This window comes from Harmonia axyridis, chromosome 7 (genome assembly GCF_914767665.1).
Source record: "Harmonia axyridis chromosome 7, icHarAxyr1.1, whole genome shotgun sequence".
Classification (NCBI taxonomy): Eukaryota; Metazoa; Arthropoda; class Insecta; order Coleoptera; family Coccinellidae; genus Harmonia; species Harmonia axyridis.
The window spans coordinates 20,203,450-20,228,061 of NC_059507.1; the positions used below are offsets into that span (position 1 = coordinate 20,203,450).

A 24,612-nucleotide genomic window follows, 5' to 3' on the forward strand; every position below is an offset into this window, starting at 1 on the left:
TTTTGAATAAATCAAGTAATTGAAATCTTGGAAATTCAAAATTAACAAACGAATGTTTACTTGCTAACAGAACAAGGTAAATTGACACCAGTGTTGCCAATTGACCATATTCACCGTCGCCATATTGTTATGCGACAATACCAACTACCCAGTGTTCCCAACGAAGAAATATTGAGTTTACTAGAAAAATTCCACAATATAAAGTTTATAAGTGAAGTTTATGTGTACCTTTTCTGGCTACTACGCCAGATAGGCTTGTTTGGGATAATATTTCGCAAAAATTTCACCTTTTGTAAATAAAAACATTAGTGAAAGGTGGTTTTATGAACAAATTAACTGCGGCCGAATGTATAAATGAAGGCTTCGCTCCATTTTTGGAAGTAGTCAGTGGAAGAATAATCTCTATGGCTGATAGTATTTTTGATATTTGCGGTATTTTTCTAGTAAACTCAATATTTCTCCGTTGGGAATACTGGGTAGTTGGTATTGTCGCAGAACAATATGGCGACGGTGAATATGGTCAATGGCCTTCCGACAAAAAATCCGAAATATTGATCAAAAACTCCGAAAAAATCCGAAATATTTGTCAAAAACTACGAAAAAATCCGAAAAAAATCCGATCTCTCTTCTATTGACAGAACGCTGATAGACCACAGAAAAACATGTTATTCTGTGGCTAGACCACAGAAAAACAGGTTATTCTGTGACTAGACCGCCTAACGAACATCAATTAGGATCATAGAACTATTATTCTATTGTTATGATCACAGAAACCATAGTTATATGAGGTAAAATGTTCTAAGATATGTGGTAATCTTAGAACATAGAACTAGTATTCTTTATTCAAATGTGGTAATGCGCAGATTACAGAACAGTACGCTTGAATTTTATGGCAAAAAAATTCAAATTTTACCGGAATTTCTACTGTGATGCCATCGGGCGGCAATGAAAAGTACTAAGTTTCGTTAACAGAGGCTATATTATATAGTGTAGAATAGCAGGTACCCTGGAAAAAAACCCTAAATAGCAATGCTATCAGTGGCCGTAGGGGTTTTAAAATCATAAAATCTCTTAATAGTTTTATCTTGCTTTCTCTATCTGATTAACCATACTAGATGTCGACATCTAGTGGCTAAGTCAGTAACTTCATCACCAACCAAATTACAGAAATCTCTTTTATGAATATCTCTGAAACCAGGCAACGACTGAAAAAATCCGCAAAATAATAAAATCCGAAAAAAATTCGCTTGAGGGAAAAAAATCCGCAAATCGGATTAAAATCCGCGAATTGGTAACACTGATTGACACTAAGGTTAGGTTCACGTGCAAATCGACGATTTCTATGACATGGTTCAGTTTTCAGTTTCTCTAAGCTGCGCTAGGGGGAATGCGCGTGTCCGAGAAATGGACAAAAATCCTCGAAGTTTTACCACAGACACTAATCTGTTATCTGTGGTTTTACTAAGGGTTAGTCTGTGGTTTTACTCTTAGAACATTAATAACATCTATCTATATTCTAAGGTTTTACTACTGACTACTGTGTAGTTCCTTTTATATATTTAATATTCTGTGGTTCTTATACTGTGAGAAGTACATACAACTATATAAAAAAAAATTGTGAATTTTGATAAATTCTAAAGAAGTTCAACAATCAAATATAGAATTTCTATAGGTAATGTAGACATGATCTTCAATTTTTTAATATATTTTATTTGATTCATGAATAATGCGACGTGTACTGCAATTGCGGTTGGTATTCCTGATTAGATCATACGACTACATTAAACATTTTCTGGTTCTGTGTAGCCTGACTAGGAAAGCAATTATAATTAAGTGAATTGTAGTCTGAATTGAATACGTATTTTCTCTAAAGGGATCATATTGAGTTTGAATAATAAATTAAGTTTTATCTATTTTCATTTCGTTGATTTCTAGTGAGGACTTTCCACCATATCTAGTAAAAGTTCATCAAGCTCCAAGACAATTGGTGCTTGAAAGCTCGAAAAACGAGGTGAGTTTCTGTGCAAAAATAATTGCATAAAATTTTAGTGGATATTTTAAGTTTCTGATTTATCTTTGTGATAACAATAATTGTGATTATTGCACATGTCCGAAAGTTCGTAATTATAAGCCAGTTAAATTTTTCAGGTTTTTAACCATCATAATCTTACGTTCCTTTGCCAAATATCATATTTTGTCCAGCATTTATATCGTCCAAAGGGGCGCTACTATTTTATATGACTTTGGTAAATTCATCAGGTAAGTGTTTGCATTTTTCAATCTGTTTTTACCAATTAAATTCGTTCCATATTTGACTGACAAAATTCTATAAATATCTAGGACGTCTACGTATATGGAAATGCAAAAAAAACAGAATAACCATAGAATTTTGTGACGAGTAATATATTTTTGAATTTAAGTAGTTTATTTAACTTCTATACATTTTTTAAAGCACCATATTGTAGGATCAATGAGGTTGTTACATCATCTTCCCTTTGTTCAAAGATATTCATTTGAAAATATACCTAAATTCTATTGAAAATTTTTCTGTGCATTGAAGCATTCATCATTGTTATAGATTCAAGGATGTGACATTTTCAACTATTGTTCTTGTTGTCAACTTTTTTATTTCTCAATTTTTATTATCATTGCCGTATGGTGAAATGAGTTTTCGAAGTTTTATCTTGTGTGCTTGAGTATATCTTGAACAAATCTATTTGTTTATTGTATTGCTATGAACTTGTGTGATAACTGAAGTTATTTGAATATGAAGGGCTATATTTGATAATATATCTCATTTTCATGTTGTATGAATAAATATGTTCAACATAACTGGTAATGATGAAAATGTTTAAATTTAATCTGTATCCTTATTATCTGAAATTTGATCATAACAAGTAAGGTACGAAAGTCTTGGTATTGCAGTAATGCCAACATATGAAAAGTCTAAGAATAATTTCTGACACATAATTTTTAATCACTATACAGTCGACGAAAAAATACTAACGGTGGCATATGCAGTATTTCCATCAAAAATTATTTCAATTTTTTATACTGTAGGAAGAGGATTGAAATGTAGTATTGAAGGCTAAAATTTAAAGCAATATGTGAAACCGAAGAATACAAATTATTATAGCTTTGATATGTGGAGGCAATAATAGGTATGAGGAATTTATGGAAGACTTGGAAAAGCATGAAATAGTTCATTGCTTAAAAACATGAAAAAGAGAATGTGCAAAAAACAAGATTTTGGGACTTATAATTGATAAAAGAACCTAAGTAATAAAAGAAACACTAATAGTAATATGAAAACTGAATTGGTTCGAAGCCACATCAATTATTTTTCTCTAAAAGGGTTGTTGGATCTCTGTATCATATTTTCTTTGTTTCTTAGAAACCTGTTCTTTGGTGTACTTGCTGAGACTTTCTTGTCTTCCATACTTTTCACTCTGATATTCTCAGATTTTATTTTTGGTACCAGTTTTTTATGAATTTTTTCAATTAGGCATTCCACCTTGATTTAGAACGTTAAGAACCGGCAGTTCGTCAGCAATTCAACCTTCAAAAAATTTTTTTTCGACCAATTTCTTCTTCCAGTCGAAATTTATAGATGATGTTGCTATCATCGCTACGGAACCCTATGGAGGCCTCCTACGCATACGGAAAAAGCGGCCCGTCGCAACAGCGGCGTCGCAATCGTTCGGTGTATATGGCCGATCGATAAAAGTGGCAGAAGCAACGGTTGTATTGCGTCACAGTGCGCCGTTATTTCATCTGCTCCTATCGATCACACGGGGAAGCCTCGGTGTCTACTCTCGAAGGGTTGCCGCATCGTCGGATTCAGGGGAAAGGTCGAATTGGTCAGGGATAACTTGTGCATCGTGACCCAAAAAAACTGCGGATTTTAGAAGGCTTTATTGAATAGGCCCCCTATTGCACCAACATTTTTCACTTCATATTCAGAATTGAAAAGTTTGTTGCAAAAAGAACATATCATTTATCGACGCGCATTTTTGTCTATACACATAAGAAACTAGTAGAAACTAACGTGTCTGTCTATTTTACAAATTCATGTAAAAATCGGCGTAATTTGGGCTTTGATTTAATAAAATCGCCTGATTGTGGAAAAAATTGTCGTCATTTCAAGAAACTGTTCAGCGTGGGCTGGTAATAGTAAACGTAAAATATATTGTACTATTTATTGGTATCCTCTTAGATCACGCTTATAATAACAATATACATAAATTATTTGAATAGATTTAGTTTCCTTTTAGGAAGGCCGTTGAAAAAGGGCAATCGAAACATTATTCCTACCCTCAAAAAGGTTGCTTCAGTGATAATGTAATGCAACAAACTAATGATTTTCATGAAGTAATTATACGTTCATTACTCATATCAAAATGATTTCGACAAGAAAAAAGTTCACTCAATAAAACGTACATTTTCAAGTAATGGACTTTGGATTTTGCGTTTTTGAGTGAATTTTTTCAGAAATATGCCAAATATCCCATTCGGCTACCTCTGCAATGATGTATCTTTTTATATATGTATTAATTCGTGTAGAAATATCTTTTTTGGTATGAAGAATTCATTTACATCAGTTTTCTTTTATTAAAAGCAAATAGTATTTTTTATACGAGATAGTTTTATATTTGTAATAGTTCATAAAAACATGTTTCTAATCCTCCTGACAGTTTTGAAATGTGAATAGTCTAAAAATCGATTAAACAATTTCGCCTAAAGATTAACGTTTTTTCAACGACATGCGGTTACGTTTTGGAATGTGTGACAAATCACAAAAAATTATAAGAAAAATACGTCTAGCGTTTTCTCTGGAACTGTGAGAACTATTCGCCTAAAAATCTCTACAAAAACCATTTGTTATACCGCGTTGATTTTCCAAGATCAAAAATACCTACTATTTTTGGTAGTAAAAAATCAGTAAATCAAATTCTGAAAGATCATATCTACACACATTCAATGCACAGAATCGTGAAATTTCAAACGTGCAATCTCATGATTGTGCTAAATACAATATTTTCCTGTAAAATTCTAGTCCCAATAGTATCACAGTTATGAAACCTTTGATTATATTATTATTTCGGGGCCCAAACGTTTAGTCAGTATGTGGCGGTTCGATTCCAAAAGGGTTGAATATATTTTTTTCATAAGTAGTTTCTTAACGACATCTCACTAGATTTTCAATATACCTCGAGTTTGACAGAAATAAACCATACTGTGAATTTTGCGGTATTTCGAGGTCATAACTAACCGGAAGATTTTTCACGCGGTATGGCAACGTCGCTCCGCCCACCCGCGCCACCACAACCCTTCTGTAGTACGCTACTCGCCGCCTCCGATTGACCGAGTGGCGGCAGCAGTGCTGGTTCACCCGCCGGTCTGGAACGTGTTGTCTTGTCGGCCCCCCTTCAAAAACAGTGTCCGTGTCAGGTTTGTGGGGGCGCAGCGACTGCCTCCTCAATGCCCATGCTGTCGCTTCTTCAGGATGGTGAGATCAGTACGTGTCGATTTTTGTGTATTTTGGAATTTGGTCATTCGGGCCGGATAGTTTGTGTCCACCATGTTTGGGGACGTGGAGCCGTGTGGAATGCAAATTCGGCTTTTACGAAGTTTTGGTAGATCGATAAGATATGAGAGGAATAGCTGTGTGCTTCGCCAGATTTTTTTTTTTGTTAAATGTTATGTTGACTGGGTTCTCTTTGTTGTGTAATTTTTTCTTATCGTAAATATTTTTACAGCCTCAAATTTCCGATTGCAATGTATAACTAGAGGGCTATTTGTTATTTATTTTTAACTTTGGTATTATCTAGTTTTTTGTTGAAAGGTGTTAAACAAAAGACTAACGTCTGGGGTCAACCAGCTTTTGAAACATATGTCAATTGGATACACAATATGACTATCGACATTCAAAGAATAACTATACTTGTCTTATATTTCTTTTCTTAATATGTTTCTTCTGTAGGCTGGGGTGGTTTTTAATATTAAGGGCCAGTTGCACCATTTGCCTAAACATTGATTAAAAATTTAAACGTTGATTACTCTGATTTCTTAAGAGAAATCTGAAATTAATCGACGTTTAAATTTTAATCAATGTTTAGGCAAATGGTGCAAATTACCCTTATCATTTTATCTTTTAGCAAAATTTCTTCACTACCATTCCTCATCTTTTCACCTTTGACATCTTTGATTTGATAGATGTTCATTTGCTGAATTTTAAAGATATTTTTTCCTGGATGCCTCTGCTTTTCATTTGTGGTTTATTATTCCACTAAAGAACCTCTTTTTTGGGGTTGAGGAATATTTTAATATAGTCTCTTCAATATATGTTATTTCTGATGTTGAGAAGTGGGTACTTTTATGGGTCTAGCTCTACATATTATTCTATAGAAGTTGTAATTTTTTCAGTTATAAACTTCTTGTATGTATGTCAAAATTCAACTTTTTTTCATCAGATGAATTTTTCGCAAAGTTATTTTTGGTTTCAGCTTTTGTCAGAAACTAAGCCAATTTTCATCAAATCAAATAAGATAGTTTGTTTCAGATATAGAATTCCTAGGTCCATCGTTTTTAGAAGATAGCAATCTACAAATTAAATTGAAAAAAAATTCATTACAATGAATATAGAGCTTTTTTTGTATTTTTTTAGAAGTACCTTAGTAACTGATGATGCATGTAAATAATAATGAATTGGATGATCACTAAAGCGAAAAACTGTTCATCCCATTAATCTAAAATATACGAAATACGAACTAGTTAAGCAATAATAATTAACACGTTAAGAAGTAGACCAAACTGGTATTTAACTAGGTAAGTGGGTGTTTAATTCTATTCGCGATTTGCTGTGAAATTGACAATATTGTCCTCGACAACTGCTGGAGATGATTCCAAAAAAAAAATAGACCCTATTCTCTATTTTTGCAGAACCAAGCACTTTCAAAAAAGCCAAACATTGATTTGTCATAAAAATTAGTATTGAATATGCAGAAAAAATCTCTAAAAATTATAACCGATTGCGAATTGGATTGGGCCAACCTACTATATCGTCAATTTGCATTTTCGATCCTTTGCGTTGAGTGTTTTGTTTCGAATTTCGACATATTCTTCTGTGAAATTTGCTGGTTACTTCGAGTACTAAACAAATACATTTCTCCCATAAAAAAGTTATTGAATTTTAACCTCAAACAAATTCTTATAGTAAGAATGTAAAGTATTCTTCGCAATGAAATATGTAATTACTATAAAATAAGTTTATTATTCACATCTAAATCTTCATCTCTTCATAAAAGAAGACAATTGAATTAATAATGAAGTAAGAGCTTTCATATATAGTTATTGATTATTTATACATCCAAGTGACGTCGCTGACTCCATAGTGCTTAAAATGCGTTTTTTTTTTAAGAAATGTATGCAATTGAAAGTATCCACTTTGTGTGTGCTCAATAAACATCAGTAAAATAATTTGAGAGGGTTTAAGAAGTATGACAAATAACTTATTTCGTAAATTAGTAAAAATTTCGTTGTAAGAACTTTTGCGCTAATCTGCTATTTCTCTCGGTGTGCTTTGGACAGCTTGACAAAACGTCAAAATAAAAAGTCAAAATTCAAATGTAGTTGAATGTTTTTTTCCAACTTTTTCCTCGTGCCCACTAAAACTAATCCGATGAACAAACAAAGGACCTGGTTTGAAAATCATGTTATGGGGCTGGTCGATCAAAATCTGATTAAATAGGACGAAAAAATTTGACCCGATTTTGCATCAATGTTAACTGCAGCTTCGATCTAACCAAAACCAATGGTTCAAGTATTATGTTAATGACGAACATTTCACTGACTGTACCAATAGGGAATTCGAGAAAGGAATGAAAATCTGCCTCGTAAGTAAAATCCGATTCCAGCAATCGCCTACGCTCTCGATTATCCATTGTGTATTTCCGTTCGTGTGTGGGTACCTTCATCTTATCAATGTGTAATATGAATCGATCGGTTTACACGTCGGTATAAAGTTCAGATTGGATTGTATATTCGATTTTCTCGTCTACGGGCTTTTTTGTAAGAGTTCGACACTATTTCAGCTACACAGTACCTATTTTACCATATTTTAAAGGGTTTGTTCTTCATCACTTAAGCCAAAACTGTTTTCTTTATTATTTTCTCTTGCAATCCAAAATATATCATTATATTGTTTTCGAAATAGCTTCAGCTTTTGTCATTTATGGTTTCTATCTCTTTTAAATTACTAAAAGGTGTGGCACTATACTTCCTCGTCATTCGTTTAAAAAAAACCGCGTCAAGAGTCATTACCTCCTATTTCAACAGAAAATATTTGAACACGTGAATAAATAATTTGAAAATATCGATAAAATAATTGTAGATGAAAACTTAATCTGGGATTCGAACCCGGGGTGATATATTTCTAAATCCAATGAATTTCAAAAATTCATAACTCTGAAACTGCAATAGCTAGGACTTTGCGGCAAAAAATATTGTATTCATTATCTCGTAGCTTTGCAAGTTCCCAAAAGTCATGCATATAACACACATAGTTTCTGGAAAGTTCTTATTATATGGAGATTATGGTAATTTAACGTTTGTTCATACTTAAATCGACACTAAATTTGAAAAAGCTGAAATTCGTATGGGACATTCTACGATTCATACAGGATAGCCATTCCAAATTTAAAATCCAATATAAATTGATGTTACAAACGCACAGATCGACAGACAGACTAAAAAACCTTGTTATCTATAAGTAACCATAAAGGTATTGTGTTTTTAAAAAGAAAAAAAATCTGTCGGGATCATATCTAGAAAATATGATGGTTTGATGGATTAATTAAATTACATACTCGTATTTTTACCGCTTCAATAGTTTGAAATAGTGCGTGATTTTTTGCGAACATGTTTAGATATTTTTCGATATAAGTGGAAATAATGAACCAACGTGAAATTTGTAGTATTTTTTTCCAACTGAAATATTATAAAAGATAACATAAAACAATGAACCATTGTGTAAAAATGTAGCGTTTTTCTAGCCTGCAACAACCAAATATAATTCAATCGTATTATACCTACTGTGATTCAAATCGGTTATTTCCAGTTACAGGATTACGCATTTTATGCACAATACCTATCGACGCATTTTGATGGATTACCATTAAATATTTAATCTGAAAATTTGAGTGTTGTCATCGGCAATTTGATTTGAATATTTCCACACTGTTTCTGTTTCCATCTACTTCTTCTATCGCATTACTTCAATTTTATCGAATATATGTATAAATTCAGTTAAAATTGATCATTATGCATTGACAAAAATGGTTATTTTTTTCCGCCTATTTTCTACAGAATAGACAATGACGTTAGCCAGAATATCGACTCGATCGTAAATCAATATTGGATGCGATTTTTGTTGCCATGGAAAATTTACATTTTGTCTTTGCATATTTGTTTTTTTAAATGTAAATGTCGTCGATCTAGCCGAGTTTCTCGGATAATGAAAACACGTTTTCTTCTCGATGGGAGCAACAATTTTGAAATAATCGGTAAGCCTACATTCACGTAGTTCACATGTATGTTAGGGTGATTTTTTCGTTCGGGTTTGTATCGATATGTTCGGAAAGTTGGAATGTTGCTAACAAAAACAATAATTTCCGATAATATTGAAGATATGCATTTCAAGAACGATAACGGGCTTGTTTTTATTCGCCAACTCAATCGTCAATATCGTGATATTTTCGATTCCTATGTTCAGTATTTACTAATGGAGATTTATTTGTTTCTTTTGTATGTTTGTTGAATTAATTTCATTGATAAAAAACCTATTCAGAAGTATTTCGTGGAAAATGTAGCTGTAATATCTACGTATTTTAATACTTCAGTTCTGACCTTGGGAGATAAAATAATGAAAGACTCTTTTCCTATCAGAACAAGAATGGACCAAACAATAATTTTTTTACTAATTCATATTTATGACCTATTCATATCTAAACAAATATGTCCTAAAAATGCTATAATTATCTTTAATATGGTTGGTTTATTATTTTCAGTTATGACTCTAAAATATTTCAGGGAAATATCTTGCTATTTTATATGAGTTTTTATCACAATACGAAACTATTGATAGTAGAACCTTACTATAAAACCTCATTGAATAGCATTCCACAATACATTTTTTAAATTTCTTGATTTTATATTGTAGGGTTTTTAAGAATTGAACTTTTATTAATTTCTTTACATTGATTTTTACGTTTTTCAATTCAATAATAATATTCTTGATCTAGGGTGGTATAGCAAATGATTGTTCACATCGAATTCTGTCTGAATGCCACATAGTTTTCCATATACGATGAGACAGATATTTTCTTAGGGCATATTTCAAGACTCACATTCAAAAAAACCTGATCAAAACTCTTATGTATCTTCTTTTAATAAATAATAATATTTATATCATCTTTAGGATAATTAAAATTCTTGTTTTGACTTTGTTTCTTTCTTATGTTGCAGAGACATTACTAAACAAAAGCATTGTTGGGAGTTTAGGGCCCGAACTAGCGAGGTGTATGACTTCGCAGAGACGAGAGCCCACCTGTTATAGGTGAGCAGAACAGTAATAGAGGGATTCCGAACATCTCACAATCGACTCTTTGAGGTGATCGGTTAGCTTTGTAGATTCGAGTTTTTCCTTGGACCAATAATAGATAACGCCCTCGGGTCTTCCAATAGGAATTGTACAATTTAAAATGGTTATACTGGCAACACTGTATATTATTTTTTGGCATTTTTATGTTATTTGTCTTCATTTTTGTTGGCATTTAATCATGGAAAGATGCAATTTTCAACAATGTCCAGGAATTGTTATATAATAATCAGTGTTCATTTGTGAATACATAGAGAAATTTAAGAATAATTCAGGGGCCTTATGCCTTATTTACAATCAACAAAATATGAAATCACAAAAAGGATAACTTCAACTGTTAGACACATTTCTTATTTGAGGTATGTCATGTTGAGCAGATTAAAAATATGTTTGTCAATCTACATTTCGACATTTAAAGCGAAGAAGTTACTTTAAATTTCATGCTTGCTTCAAAAATAGACCAGTCAGAAAAGACACAAAAAGGCTGTGTATTCAGAATGAATGAAATATATATCTTATCTAATGTTAACCTCAAAACCTGTTATTGGTCCTGAAGTATTCTTAAAGAGGACCAAGCACCTGCATTTATTGAAAATTGTTGCCAGTTGATTTCAAATGTAAGTATTGTTAGTTATAGATCTTTATACCCTCAATAAGAGAAGCTGATAAAAAAACTCTGGTTTCCATGTTACACATGTTTCAAAGTAATAGCGGTAAAAGCTACAAAAGTAATATCATCATAACTTTTGAACCAGGAAACGTATTTGAATAGTTTTTTCGCTACATTGATCGCTGATGTTTTTTAATTTTGTAGGGGTATTTATCGTCTTTACTAATAAGTTACATGACTAGGGCGGAAAATATAACTGCTTAGCTGCTTTGCACGTTTTTTTTTCAATATTCGTTTATTACATAGCTTTTTTAAATATTAGAAGCAAAAGAATATGATAACAGTATTTTTGAAAATGACACACTTTCCAGCAGTCTCCCTGTTCTAAAGCGAGATTGAACCAGTATCGTCGGTTATACAATGTTGATATGCGTAACTTTATCCCTTTTTGATTATTTACTATAATTAACTCATAAGTAAAGACGATAAATACCCTTCAAAATTAAAAAACCTCAGCGATCAATAAAGAACAGCCCTTTCAGCTCCAAAGTATCCAAAAAACTATTCAAATGTTTCCTGGTTCAAAAGTTATAATATTACATTTGTAGCTTTTACCGCTATGTCTAGTTTGAACAACTTGGGAACCAGCTTTTCTTTTTTAATAATAATAATAAATTTATTTCAGAAATCTTGTACATAGAATCTGGTACATAGAAAAGAAATACGTCAGTTAAAGAAAACAAAATCAAATATTCTTACAAAAAAAAACGAATTCTCTCATAGAATAGGGTTCACATTCACATTCTTACTGAGGGTTATAGAGCTCTAACAACAATACTTACATTTGAAATCAATTGAACCATTTGCACACATTCAGGTGTCTGGTCCTTTTTCACCTGTTCTAAATTTGATCAAAATTTAAAGTTTATTCCATATTTCAGTGAATGGTTAAATAGTTGGCAGCGTTCATGATCCATCGGTTACCTACCTAGCTTAATTGATGTGTTCTATTCCAGGACTACAAAATTCTCATCCAATAGGCATCGGAAACTTCAACCCTTCAGAGAAACGTGACTGACGTCTTCAAGAACGCCTACAAACAATACCAACATAACACGATTTCTTCAAAAGCAGCCGTCTACCACCAGCTGGCAACATTTCTCCCCTAGCCGAAAGGAATAATAGCGCTTCCTCCTCCTCATTCAACGTCAACAGTCTCGCCAAACCGCCCAATCATGAGCGTGAACGTTAATCGTAACGTCAGCGATGTCTTTTACCGTTACAAGATGCCCAGGCTCACGGCCAAAGTCGAGGGCAAGGGTAACGGCATCAAGACCGTCATTGTCAACATGACCGACATCGCAAAGGCCCTTGGCCGGCCGCCCACCTATCCGACCAAGTATTTCGGCTGCGAACTCGGCGCCCAGACGCTCTTTGACTTCAAGAACGAGCGTTACATCGTCAACGGATCCCATGACGCCAACAAACTCCAGGACCTTCTGGATGGTTTCATCAGGAAGTAGGGCTCTTTTTTTTCATATATTCTACTTACCCCTTATCCACTCGCCCAATGATTATTAATACAGCTACATCGTGAGCTAGTCCTTCACAGACTTTGCGAATTCAGGAACAGGTTCTTTGATACAGTTCGTGAATTTGGTAACTAATGGATTTTTCACAGTTTTTGAATTCGCGAATTGGTTCTTACAGTTTGTAAACTGGTTCTTTTATGGGGTTTGTGAATTTGAGCACTGGCCCTGTCATAGTTTTTGAGTTCGCGAACTAGTTCGTCCACAGTTTTTGGATTCGCGATCTGGTTCTTTCATAGTTTTTGAATCCACATACTGTTGCTTTCATACAGTCCCTGTGTTCGGGAACTGATTTTTTCATTCAATTTGAAAACTGCAGTCTGTTGCCACAAACTACTTTATATTGGGTAATGATGAAGCCGGTTACACTAAACTGCTTTGCAATCTTCGATTATTCATTTTGTATGTATTTTGTGCATTTGTTTGAAAAGTGGCTTGTTCATAGTTCGGAAACTTGTCAATTCAAACTAAACACATGTGTAATTTGCATTTTCGTTCCATTGTGTTTAGTTTTTGCTGGAAATTTCGACATATGATAATAATAAATAAGTTTATTGAAGCAGAAAAATATAACGAAAAACAGTTTCTGAAAAACAATTAATTTATTTATTTATTCAACTAATAAATATGCTAGAGTCTAGTATTAAATGTGCGAGTCTGAACAGTTTCATTTTCATCATTGTGCTCCTTTATGATAGTTTACTATGAATCTATTTACTTGTTTTTCCTTTTTTATCTGCTCTGATATTTGCAAATTTGACTGATATTATTATTAATATTGAAAACTTTGGCTTTTGAAACAACATTAAATTCTAACCTTAAACAGATTGCTATAGTAAGAATTTTTTAAAGTGGATCAATCTTAACAATGAAATACAAATAAATAATATTTTCTAATAATAAAAGTTCATTACCTACATCAAATTGATCTTCTGAAAGGAACGGTATGCGTCTTGATTGTTTATACCTACCTTCAAGTGACTTGACTGACACGTTGAATCGCATTCTTCTTGAAATTCAATTTATTTTTGAGAAATACTGAATAATTTGAGAGGATCTGAAAAATCTGTCAAATACATAGCTGTTTATGGCTGTGCAATCTTTCTAAATCAGACTTTTCTCTGCAGATTCGTTCTTTGCCCAGAATGTGATAACCCGGAGACTGACCTCTTGGTCTCTACCAAACGCAACACCATCTCACAGGGTTGCAAGGCCTGCGGCTACCATGGCCAAATTGAGTCCAATCACAAGCTGGTCACTTACATACTGAAGAATCCACCCACACTGAATCCTGCGATGCAGGGTTCTTCGCTCACTGAAGGAAAACGTTCCAAACGTAGCAAGAAGAACGGAGACACAAACACTAATGGCGAATGTCAAGATGATCAAGATATGGTAGATGCCCCCCCACCAGACTCTACTATCAAGAATGTAAGCATTTTTTGCCTTAATTAACTTGAATTATTTTGTGCGTTATGTTATATTTTGTGTTTTTTTTTAGGGATCTGGTGATGATGATGAAACGGAGTGGACGGTGGACGTGTCTGAGGAAGCCGTTAGAGCCAGGATGCAAGACTTGACAGATGGCGCTAAGAACATGACCATCAGCGATGACCTTGAGAAAACTGAAAAGGAGCGAATCGACATTTTGTACAGTTTGGTGAAGACCAAACGCGATTCCAATCAATTGGAAGACCTAGCGGTGCAAAAAGAGATCGCCAACGAGGCGGAACGTCTTGAAGTTAAAACGAAGGCGCCTTTATTACTGTGCGAGCTGCTTTTCGATCAAAACATCCTCAGCCAAACTAAGAAGTATCGCAAGTTGATTCTACGCTTCACATTAAATGACAAGAAGGCCCAACGTTACCTAATGGGAGGTATCGAACAAGTTATTGCCTTGCATAAGGACCAGCTCATGGCGAAAGTGCCAAATATCTTGAAGGTGCTTTACGATTTGGACATATTGAGCGAGTCTGCCATCATTGAATGGAGTGAAAAGGTAAGGGCTCTAAGCTTTGTTTACATATTTTGCGCTATTGCATCTCTTCACTATATAATTTTTAATTAAAAGTAATCTAGAAAAAGAGCCATGACTATATTCAAAATTAAAATGATAACAAACAAATTAACATTATCTGTTCTCTGGTTCTGGAGTTGAAATCTTGTTTTCTCCATAATTGTAAAAATAGAAAATATCTTTATGAGGAAAATTCCTTCTAGGTATCGAAAAAATATATTTCGAAAGAAATTAGCCAAGAGATCCACGACAAGGCAGCTCCTTTCGTCAAGTGGCTCAAGGAAGCAGAAGAAGAAGAAAGTGACAGTGAAGAGTCTGAGAGCGATGTTGAAATTGAGTATAACGACAGAGCTCAAATCTCGCCTCTGAAACAGAAAGTCCAAGAGGCTCCAGCCAAGAAGATCCAGGAAGAAGATGATGTGGCAGATGTTGATATAGATGCTATTTAAGTCACTTCCAATAAAAAAATGGGATACTGTACCAATTTCAAGTTATATTAGAGGTTGATCCAGAGACATTATTTGACATCGCTTTAATTCTTCACCTTTCGAATTCAATTGATGGCACGTTTTGTTGATGAAATTCTTTAGTTTATACATATTTGAATTTCAGTTAATTATTGGCTTCATCGTTTTGCTTTATTCTGTAGTTTTCTGAAGGGTTGGTGCAGTATTTTGCAGATATAAAGATGTGTGAATTCCAAACAAAAAAATCGAAAAATCAAATAAAAACAGAATTGATGTGCAAATAACCTATAGCAAAAGTTGATGTATTTGGTGACATTGATTCTTCAATGTCTTCTCTGTACTTTTTAATTTTTATCAATTCACACAGCTTTATCAGGATCACTTAACAGTGTCCTTATTGTTTTTATTTGTTATAATTTCCTCATTCAATTTACTTCAGATACTTTCTGATTCTCTATTGGTACATTTGGTAAATAATCTGAAGAAAATTCATAGATTGATAATTCTGGCTATTTGATTACCATAAAATAGTTTTTAAATTATGAAGATGTTATAATAAAGGAATTATATTTACTTATGGTTAGATAGGTTTCATATTTTACCATGTCCCATTTTAAAATAAAATGTATATGTGGGTTTCAATTGATTATTGTTTCAATGTCAATAAAAAGCATTCTAAAAAGTTATCAAGTGTTTTTATTTTGTGAGGAGTTAATATCATAACTTCAATTTTAATAATTAAGCAGGAAATACTTAAAGATTACAAGTATTTCTATAGCATGTTTTCAAAAGAGTTATTTTTTCTATACAAGGAAAAAATCAAAATGAAGCATCTCGCCCAAAATCGCTTTCATAAAGTATGCAAGATGGGGTCGACCACAGTGTATTTGGAAGGAGAACTTATTTCATTATTGCTGCTTGTAGCCGTTCTTTTATTTGAGGCGAGACTTCTGTGCACATAAATCATCAGTGAACACTTTGAATAATTTGGGTTAATTATATTGTTGAATTATTCATTTATTGGCAATTTTTTTATATTACTGTTTTCAAAGTTAATCATTTTTGTGTTTGGAGGGTTAGATCTTATCAGAATAAATGACCTAGGGAAAAGCTTTGAATGAAAACAAGATAAATTTGTAATTTAGTTAATAAACAAATTGGATATGAAATATTTTGGATCCATTTCACTTAAATTCACTTCACATTTTTCAAATTTATTTTTTGAGTAATTCATTTAGATTAAAATTGAAATGAAATTTTTTATAATGTCAATATGTGCTGAATTTAGTTTCAATACAAATCCTGATTTCAAAGAAAATTCAAATAAATTGCGAGTTATTCCAATTTATTGTCAAATGTGAAACATCAAAATGAAGACTGACAAGCCTCGCAATGCTATGCCATGTTTGAAAAAATGTGTACAGGCAATACCATCGGCATTACTTGTTGCTCTAATTTTTTGGACTTATTATACCTATTTAGTAGAGTTTTGTATATTAGAACTAAAAAGCTACTCTACGCGACAGATGATATATTTGATAATTGGAAATATTTTCTTCCTCATGTTCATCTGGTGCTATTTCCATGTCATGTTGTGCAGAGGGAATTATAGGATCCCCACAGAATTCAAGTTGTCACCTGTGGAGCATAACAGACTTCTTTATTTAACACCTTTAAAGCAGAGCGAAGTTTTAGAGCATTATGTTCAAAACAGGCATATCACTTTGTGGCTTAGAACTGTGGATAATTTGATAAGGTAACTTTCCAAGAATGTAATCTTTGAAGTAAGAGTTTTAGTTTTTAGATATTGCATGAAATGTCATTTAATAAAACCTGACAGAGCTCACCATTGCTCGGCTTGCGAAAGGTGTGTTCTCAAGATGGATCATCACTGTCCTTGGACCAATAATTGCGTTGGCTTCGCAAATCAAAAATCATTCATGTTGATGCTTATGTATGGAATACTGGCAAGCACGTTCTTCTCAGCAATAGTAACCCACCATTATCTTCAGATGGGTTTGATAAAACCAGATCTTCATACTGGTTTAATATGTTCAGGGTGAGCTAAATTTCTGTAAATTTTCTTTGGTCGTCAGTTATTGTAAAGGAATTTAATAACCGGTGTAGGCTCAAGTACTCTATTATTATTTTTCTAGTTTTACAACTTACGGCATTTGTACGAATCTGCAACATTTATTTCCTTAGATAACTACAAATTTTTCCTAAAGGTTTATTATTTCCTCTTATCTCGACGAAAGTTTCAATTTGTTTAGGAAAAGTGTAAAGTCCATAGTTTTAGATTTGAACTTTTTGAATGAATAGTTATTTACTTTCGGGCTCTGTATAGGGCATTGACCTTAAGGTGGTATCACCAATTAGGAATTTATTCTAGAATTAATTTACATCAAGAAAGTACTATAATACATAATTTTCGACTGATTTCGACCTTATGTCGTGAAAACGTCCATAATTTCAAAAATGGTAAAAATAAAATTAACTGTACCATTGGATATATCTATTTCCTATGATCATAATACCCAATGAAAATTTTCTGAGTGGATTCAATGGGTAAACAATAATCTCCCAAAATCAATTCTTCAAACACTTGGAAATTTCAAGTTTTGTCAAATGAATCGGTACATGTTAAGTTCTTTGTGCTTTTTCATACTAAACCGAAAGGTGTTGAACCTCACCATGCAGAATCTCATTTTTTATTCCAATTATCTATAAAAGGTATTAACTTTTCTGCATGTCTACCACGTCCTTAATTGTTGGAATATTCGAGATTCACCTTTTTTGCTGAAACATTTCTGAGAGTATATCAGTGAAAATAATAAACCAATTTGATAAATTTTTTGTCTGTTGCAGATTAGTATCATCTCTGATAATCATAGTAGGAGGGTGTGCGATGTTACAAGAACAGATTTATAATCTGTTAAAAAAGAATGAAACTTTCTTAGAATCGTATCAAAAACAGAAGCAGACAATCAGATTTGAAGATGAACGTTTGACCTTCAATTTAGGATATAAAAGAAATTTCGTAGACTGCTTTGGGAAGAAACGGTGGAAATGGTTAATCCCTATAAGTACAACATACGGTAACGGACTTGTATACAGAGTGTGTCATAAAAAAAATAAAGCAAATCTTGCATGACTTCAATTCAGCGACCCCTCATGATATGTGGGTATAAATTACTGTTATTGCATCAATAATTTAATTTTTTACTTTTACTAAAACTGTAACAAATTGATTAGTGCGAATTTTGTTGCAGATTTTTTTCATCTTCATTCCTCATCGTCTTCACCTTTGTTTTATTTTGTCAGCATGCAATTCTTATATTAAAGAATGAAACAATAATCGAAACACTTCAAGATGTACACTTCATAAATCCTCGTCTTACCTTCAATTTGGGTCGAATGCAAAATTTTTTAGACGTAGCTGGAGAAGTTTGCTGGAAATGGTGGATACCTATCAATACTTCATATGGAAGTGGTACTTACTTTGAAGTTCGGTACAAATCGGGTAGTTCAAGAGGAAGTTCAGCTTCTTATCGAAACTCTAGAGTGTAGAAAAGAATATATTGTTTGACTTTACTTAAGCTCAACATGTAAGAACAGCTAAACAATACAAATCTGTATCAATGTTTACAAGCTTCGCCAAAATAAAAACCAAACTTCACTAATCAATTCAATTTTGGATTCCTTAAAATTATATTTTCATATGAGTAATTTTATACAAGTTATGATGAAGTAAAGGTCTATACAAAATAATTATCCTAAATATTAAAACTTATTATGGATAAAATTCACTATGTTTTTATATAATTAATCATAGGACTATTGGGCTCAATATCATCCACGATATCTAACATTATTTCCAAGTCTTTGATGGAATGAATGAAAATAGGAGATCCTAAGAGAACAATTTTTTTAGCATCGATAGTAATATCACACACTAAACTTTTTGCATTAACTGTGACTACCTTCTCTGGAACTAGCTTCTTTGTGAAGCTCACTGATACCATCTCTTGCTTATGAACCATTATTTTAATTTTCCAATTAGGATTAGGTAACTTCATATGTTTTACTTCTGCAACTAAATTGTCAAATTGATAACCCAATTTTCTAGGTTCTGGTTGTTTAGGTTTTGGCATTTCTAGCCAATAATATGTTTCACAGTCAGAATTTTTTGAATTAATAGCTGAGCCATTTTTTACAGGTTTAGGTGTAGTGGTAGTTCGCACCAATTTTAGTTGTTCTGATTCAGAACTCATATCAGTACTCATTTTTTTATCTGCTGTTATCTGAGTTCTTTCAACACTAAGGGTGGAATTACTCTTAGGCAAACTAGGTTTGATATATTCTTCAAATGAATTCTGAAATTGAGGATGATTCATGTTTTGCTCAAATAGATGAATTTTTTTAGATTTTTGTACTGCTGAAGTGCTTTTCCTAATAGTACACCTATTGTAATTATTTATTTTCAAGTCTTCTAAATTGGTAGTTTCTACACTGTGTGCTTTCTTCAAAATTTCACAGTTTTGAATAATAATTTTGTGTTTATTATTGCCTTTGGTTGATATTTCAGATGATTTTTTCACAAATGGGAGAGGTGCGTTTCCTGTGCTTTTAGGAGATGCTTTTTTTTTTTCTGTGGTTTTAGAAGATGGTTTTTTTCTAGATCCAAAAGATGCTTTTTTAGTGGACTTAAGAGATACTTTTTCTATGGTTTTAGAAGCTTTTTCTGTGGATTCGAGAAATTCCTTTTCTCTAGATTCAATTGGTTTTCCCTCTGGCTGAATTTTTTCTATGGCTTTCACTTTCTTTGAATTTTCTGAAAAGTGAAATCACATAAGGATATTACCGAATTGGGGAAAAAAGTGAAATTTATTGGTTTATAAATTCACAAAATTTATATTAAAAAAATTATAAGACAGATATATACAATACACAACTAATCACATTCATTTACAAAATGTTAGAATTTGATGAAATAAAAACATCGAATCGAATATAACTTCAATTCAGACATTTAATTACCTTCTTTTTTTATTGAAGGCTGCTTCTTTGGGTCAGCCTTGCTAATCGATGAATTTTCAGAAGAGCTTACTGAGCTCTTTTGCTTTTTTATTTGACGAAGGCGTTTGAGCCTTCTGGCAAAAGAAATGTGTTCAGTTGAATTTGCAGTTGATAAAAGTTTGTATCTTCCTATATGTGGCCTTTTACTTGTTCTTTGATAAGGACGAGGTTCATTTGTTGTTATATATACTCGACAACGTTGAGCATACTCTATTTCTTCTTTACATAGTCCACATTTGATAACTTCCTGTAAAACATTGAAAATTACCGTTTAGCATCATACACAATGGATGTACTATTTACCATTGTTACGTTATACAATGCGTAACTACTAACACGTTTGAATTAACGTTCATTATTAAAAAATTCTAATCACCTTCAGTAAGAACTTTACGCGTACTCAAAAATTAAATTATATAGGTATTAGTTTCTAAAGAAGCTGAAATAGTAAAATATAGCATCATATTTCTGACAGACTGTCATTAAAAGTCACCAAAAAAATGTAGACGTCTAGAAACCGAAATATTTGAGGTTAGAAATAATTTTATACTCACTTTGAATCGTAACTGGTAAGCTCACAATGAATCAGTACCCTTATGAAAATATTTCTCATGTAAATACAAATATTTAGCACTCAACTACAAGTAATTAATACGGAATTCAAAACTAATTCATTAATCATTAAACCTAAAATAAATAGGCTGTTGTTGGTACTGATCACAAAATATTCTTTTTCTTTTGTTTCCTTTTGGATTCTGTGCGGATGGCGAGGATATTTTAAAGAAGAACTATAAATGTTACTCTGTGGAGAATCATTAAATATAATAATTAAAAGGAGAATAGAAAATATCTTTATTTTGCTTGAAATATATCCCTACCTATAGTCCGGGAGCAAGGTACAAATTTGGTTAATTATTTCCTCTCGAGTGATAATTGGTGAGATTCATCAGAGAATAGTATTATTAAGTCTCGTGAACGTCAGCTGCCGATAGGTGGGGAGATGAGCTGCGCCAGCTCCCCACGCACTGAGAAAAAAAAATACATTCAATTATTTCCTCTCAACAGAAAATTTGTCAATATGTAGCTAACCCAATTACTCGACGAAAAAAAAACAATCAGCTGGCTATAGCATAATATATTATAAGTTGGTAATAATACTATTACCAAAGTATGTTTTTAATTTTCAATAGCATAATCCTGAATTAATTACTTGATTAATCCTAAAAGTGTTTATTTCATGGCAACAGTTTTGCTGCGGGTAAACTCGAAAAATCTGCCGACAACTGCTGTCTCACAGTTTTTCCAACTCGAAACCATTTGTGTTATTCCAAATTTAACGTTTGTGATTGGTGGAAACGACTAAATTAAGTCGAGAGTCGGAGTTTTAAACAGCTTCCATCTTCCAAGTATGTAGTATACGTACTCATACCGTTATTCCGTCTGTATTCAAAAAGCATAGCCGGAACTAAGATTCAAGCGCCTGTGGCAAACTTTCAAAATGCGCCCTTGAAGAATTTCATTTTTCAATAAATACATGTTTTTCATAATTGACATTTATTGATTATATTTTATTCACAATAATCTCTCATATTTCTTAAAAGGTAATGAACAAAAACTCAATCCACAAAATTAATAGAAAACGATAAAAAAAGAGTTATTTATTCTCAAAATGATATACTTATGAATACTCAATAACAGAAATCATCAATATATTTGGAAAGGAATAAACTAAAACTTAACCCTTCTTGCTTTGGTTTCAGCGAAAACATCTATTTTATCATCGTAAAATTCTAAACCACTAGCAAATGGATTCCTCTCTATTGATATAATTGCCAAATTGGCTAGCCTCTCCTGTCCAATCGAGGACCTTAAGTAAGTTTTCACTAATTTCAATTTACTAAACGACAGTTCACATGTTGCTGTGGTCACTGGTAACGTTAAGAATATCCTGAGAGCTGTGTCCAGATTTGGATATATTGTTTGAAGCGACAATTCACGCATTTTCTGAAGAATATCAAGAGCATTCATGTTGCCCAAGTGCGTAAACATTGCATATGCTCGAAATTTAAAGCTCTCTAATTCGTTCATGAATTCATACGGATTCAAATAGGAACTATATTTCAATGCCAAATCCGCAGCTTTCTTCTTGAATTCATCAAGTGAAGAGTCTTTTATAGATATTTCTTTCAAAAAATTGAAGTAAGTCTTTCTCCAAGTGCATCGAGAATCGAGATGGAGACCCATACTTGAAGGAGTTCAAGTTCAGACTATGTGTTGACAGGGAATGAATCTTGCGAATCTGTTGTTCTTTAAAATTCTAGTTTTGACACCTTTATATTTACCTGCCCCATTTCTAGCATTATCATAAGATTGGACTCTAATATTTCCTATATCTAATCCATCCGCTTTCAGTTTTTCCTCGATCAGTTTAGCAGGAGCTTCTCCAGTATGTTTATTAGTTGTTATAAAATCGACAAAACTTTTTTCAATACTAATAGCACACTTGTCGGAATCAATTTTCAACATATCTGCATATTTGAGTCATCTGTTCTAGATGTGATATATCTGGTGTACAGTAAAACAAAATTGAAAAATATGTGGCTTTCTGTATATTGGCTATAATGTTTCCTAATTTTTGTGGAAACCAAATGTATCAACTCTCTCATCTTGTATCTTATGAGAGTAATAAGAAATCTGATTCTTATTATGTGTCTCTAGGTGATTTTTCATTATAGGGTCATAATGGATTATAAGCTCAATTGTGCTCACAAATTTTCCGCAATTCGGGTCTCTTATTTTTTCAGAAGTACCCCGAAGAGCATCATTATTCTTAAAGCAGTGAAGAATCGCATCCATAATCATCCATAATCATTTTCTCCAAATGATCATCTATGAATCCGCCAATATTCAAACTGCGTTCAAAACTTCGCAATTTTATGTAGTTTTCCCTATGACTTAAAGAAACTTCATGACGTGGTAGTGATGGATTGAGATGTTGCCAGTCTCGATAGCCTGTAGCCCAAAAATCTTTTTTTCCAGAAAAGAGCAAGCAGGGAAAGCAAAATAAAGCATCCATCCTCTTACAATAAATAAGCCAGTTTCTGTGCATTTCCATTTGGCAAAATGTTCAAGAACCATTTTTATCAAAACGTCGATCACCGTCACTCGAAGGATAAAAGTCGATATCATTGCCTAATTCAGGTCCCCGTTGAACAAATATTTTGAAATTATTTTTCGTAATTTGCCATGTTGTAGGGTCATTGAAATCAACTAGTTCAAGTGGTTCCTTAGTAACTGCTGATTCTTTGAAGCAATTTTCTTTGTCTGGATCGTCCGAAATAGAATAGTTCAGTTCAAATGGTTCTTCAGTACTTGAAGAAGTAGAAGGAATACTTTCTGCACCATGGGCGTCGCATTCGCGGAATCACTTCTTGTCGGGACAATAACCGCTTCACTCTTGAAGTAACTTGAGATGTCACTTGTGTTTTTTTGAGTTCTGATAATTTTTGATCTCTTATCTTCCGAAATTGTGATCCTGATAATTTTTTTCGGAGGCATTTTATTTGGTTGTAACAAGCTCTCGGGGGATTAGTCGACCCCAGCCATGCCAAGGTCTGTGCTGGCATGGTTCACCGCAGCCTCCTCGGGGCGAGAGTTGGACAGTGATCGACTGACACTGACCAATGCGGTGCGACTCCCCATACCCTGCTGTAGTGTCGTGGCTTGGGGTATTGCACGGGGTTTACGATGCCAGGTATGCAAGGGATCAGCACATTCATGCCTGATATACCGACATGTGGAATCTGATGTCTGTGGTCATATCTCGCGAGCAGAGGACACACGCCGGGGGATTTGGCTTAACCACCTGAACCGAGTGTATGGAAGACACAATAAAAACTTTCCCCAAGACAACGTGGAACAGCGTATGCCGAAGTCTGCGTGGCTAGTGGGAGGATCTAGTCCTGAATATGCGAACTCCAGATACCAGGCGACCTCTGGTTTAATTGGCCTTCCAGGGGCATGCGGGGCTCTACCTCTGGTGACTGAAATTCCCTAGCTGCACGTGGGACTTCATATCGACCAGAAAGTAGAAAAAGAAGGGCCTAGCACTAGCCCTAATGTGCTAATTGAGGAAGAACAAAGCCTCACTCAGCCTGAGGAACAGGGCGCAAGTCCTGACTCCATGGCGGAGG

General features: G+C 33.4%; 4 protein-coding genes across 13 annotated transcripts; 2 read left to right on the forward strand and 2 right to left on the reverse strand.

Annotated features, from left to right (window-relative positions):
* Positions 1-1,788: 1,788 nt before the first annotated feature.
* On the forward strand, positions 1,789-16,026 carry LOC123685413 (eukaryotic translation initiation factor 5). 10 transcript variants are annotated; one of them, XM_045625093.1, is made up of 7 exons: positions 1,789-2,011; positions 2,149-2,259; positions 10,525-10,615; positions 12,209-12,786; positions 13,984-14,287; positions 14,358-14,855; positions 15,077-16,026. In XM_045625093.1, exons 4-7 carry the CDS (start codon positions 12,503-12,505, stop codon positions 15,320-15,322), a joined length of 1,332 nt encoding a protein of 443 aa, XP_045481049.1. In that variant the 5' UTR covers positions 1,789-2,011; positions 2,149-2,259; positions 10,525-10,615; positions 12,209-12,502; the 3' UTR covers positions 15,323-16,026. The 10 variants fall into 10 exon arrangements, with proteins under 10 accessions (XP_045481049.1, XP_045481048.1, XP_045481052.1 ...); XM_045625092.1 differs by having other exon boundaries at positions 1,790-2,011; positions 12,284-12,786; XM_045625096.1 differs by lacking the exons at positions 1,789-2,011; positions 2,149-2,259 and adding an exon at positions 5,341-5,518 and having other exon boundaries at positions 12,284-12,786.
* A 680-nt stretch (positions 16,027-16,706) lies between these two features.
* On the forward strand, positions 16,707-18,518 carry LOC123685416 (palmitoyltransferase ZDHHC20-A-like). The gene is made up of 3 exons (XM_045625104.1): positions 16,707-17,096; positions 17,145-17,399; positions 18,209-18,518. Exons 1-3 carry the CDS (start codon positions 16,711-16,713, stop codon positions 18,492-18,494), a joined length of 927 nt encoding a protein of 308 aa, XP_045481060.1. The 5' UTR covers positions 16,707-16,710; the 3' UTR covers positions 18,495-18,518.
* Positions 18,519-18,583: 65 nt separating this feature from the next.
* On the reverse strand, positions 18,584-20,910 carry LOC123685415. Its single transcript, XM_045625103.1, has 3 exons — positions 20,723-20,910; positions 20,381-20,666; positions 18,584-20,174 (listed from the first exon to the last, which is right to left on the reverse strand). The coding sequence occupies exons 1-3, from the start codon at positions 20,723-20,725 to the stop codon at positions 19,150-19,152; spliced, it is 1,314 nt and encodes a 437-aa protein (XP_045481059.1). The 5' UTR covers positions 20,726-20,910; the 3' UTR covers positions 18,584-19,149.
* A 1,237-nt stretch (positions 20,911-22,147) lies between these two features.
* LOC123685313 (zinc finger MYM-type protein 1-like) lies at positions 22,148-22,663 on the reverse strand. The gene has a single exon (XM_045624969.1). The coding sequence runs from the start codon at positions 22,661-22,663 to the stop codon at positions 22,148-22,150; it is 516 nt and encodes a 171-aa protein (XP_045480925.1).
* Between the last annotated feature and the right edge of the window lie 1,949 nt (positions 22,664-24,612).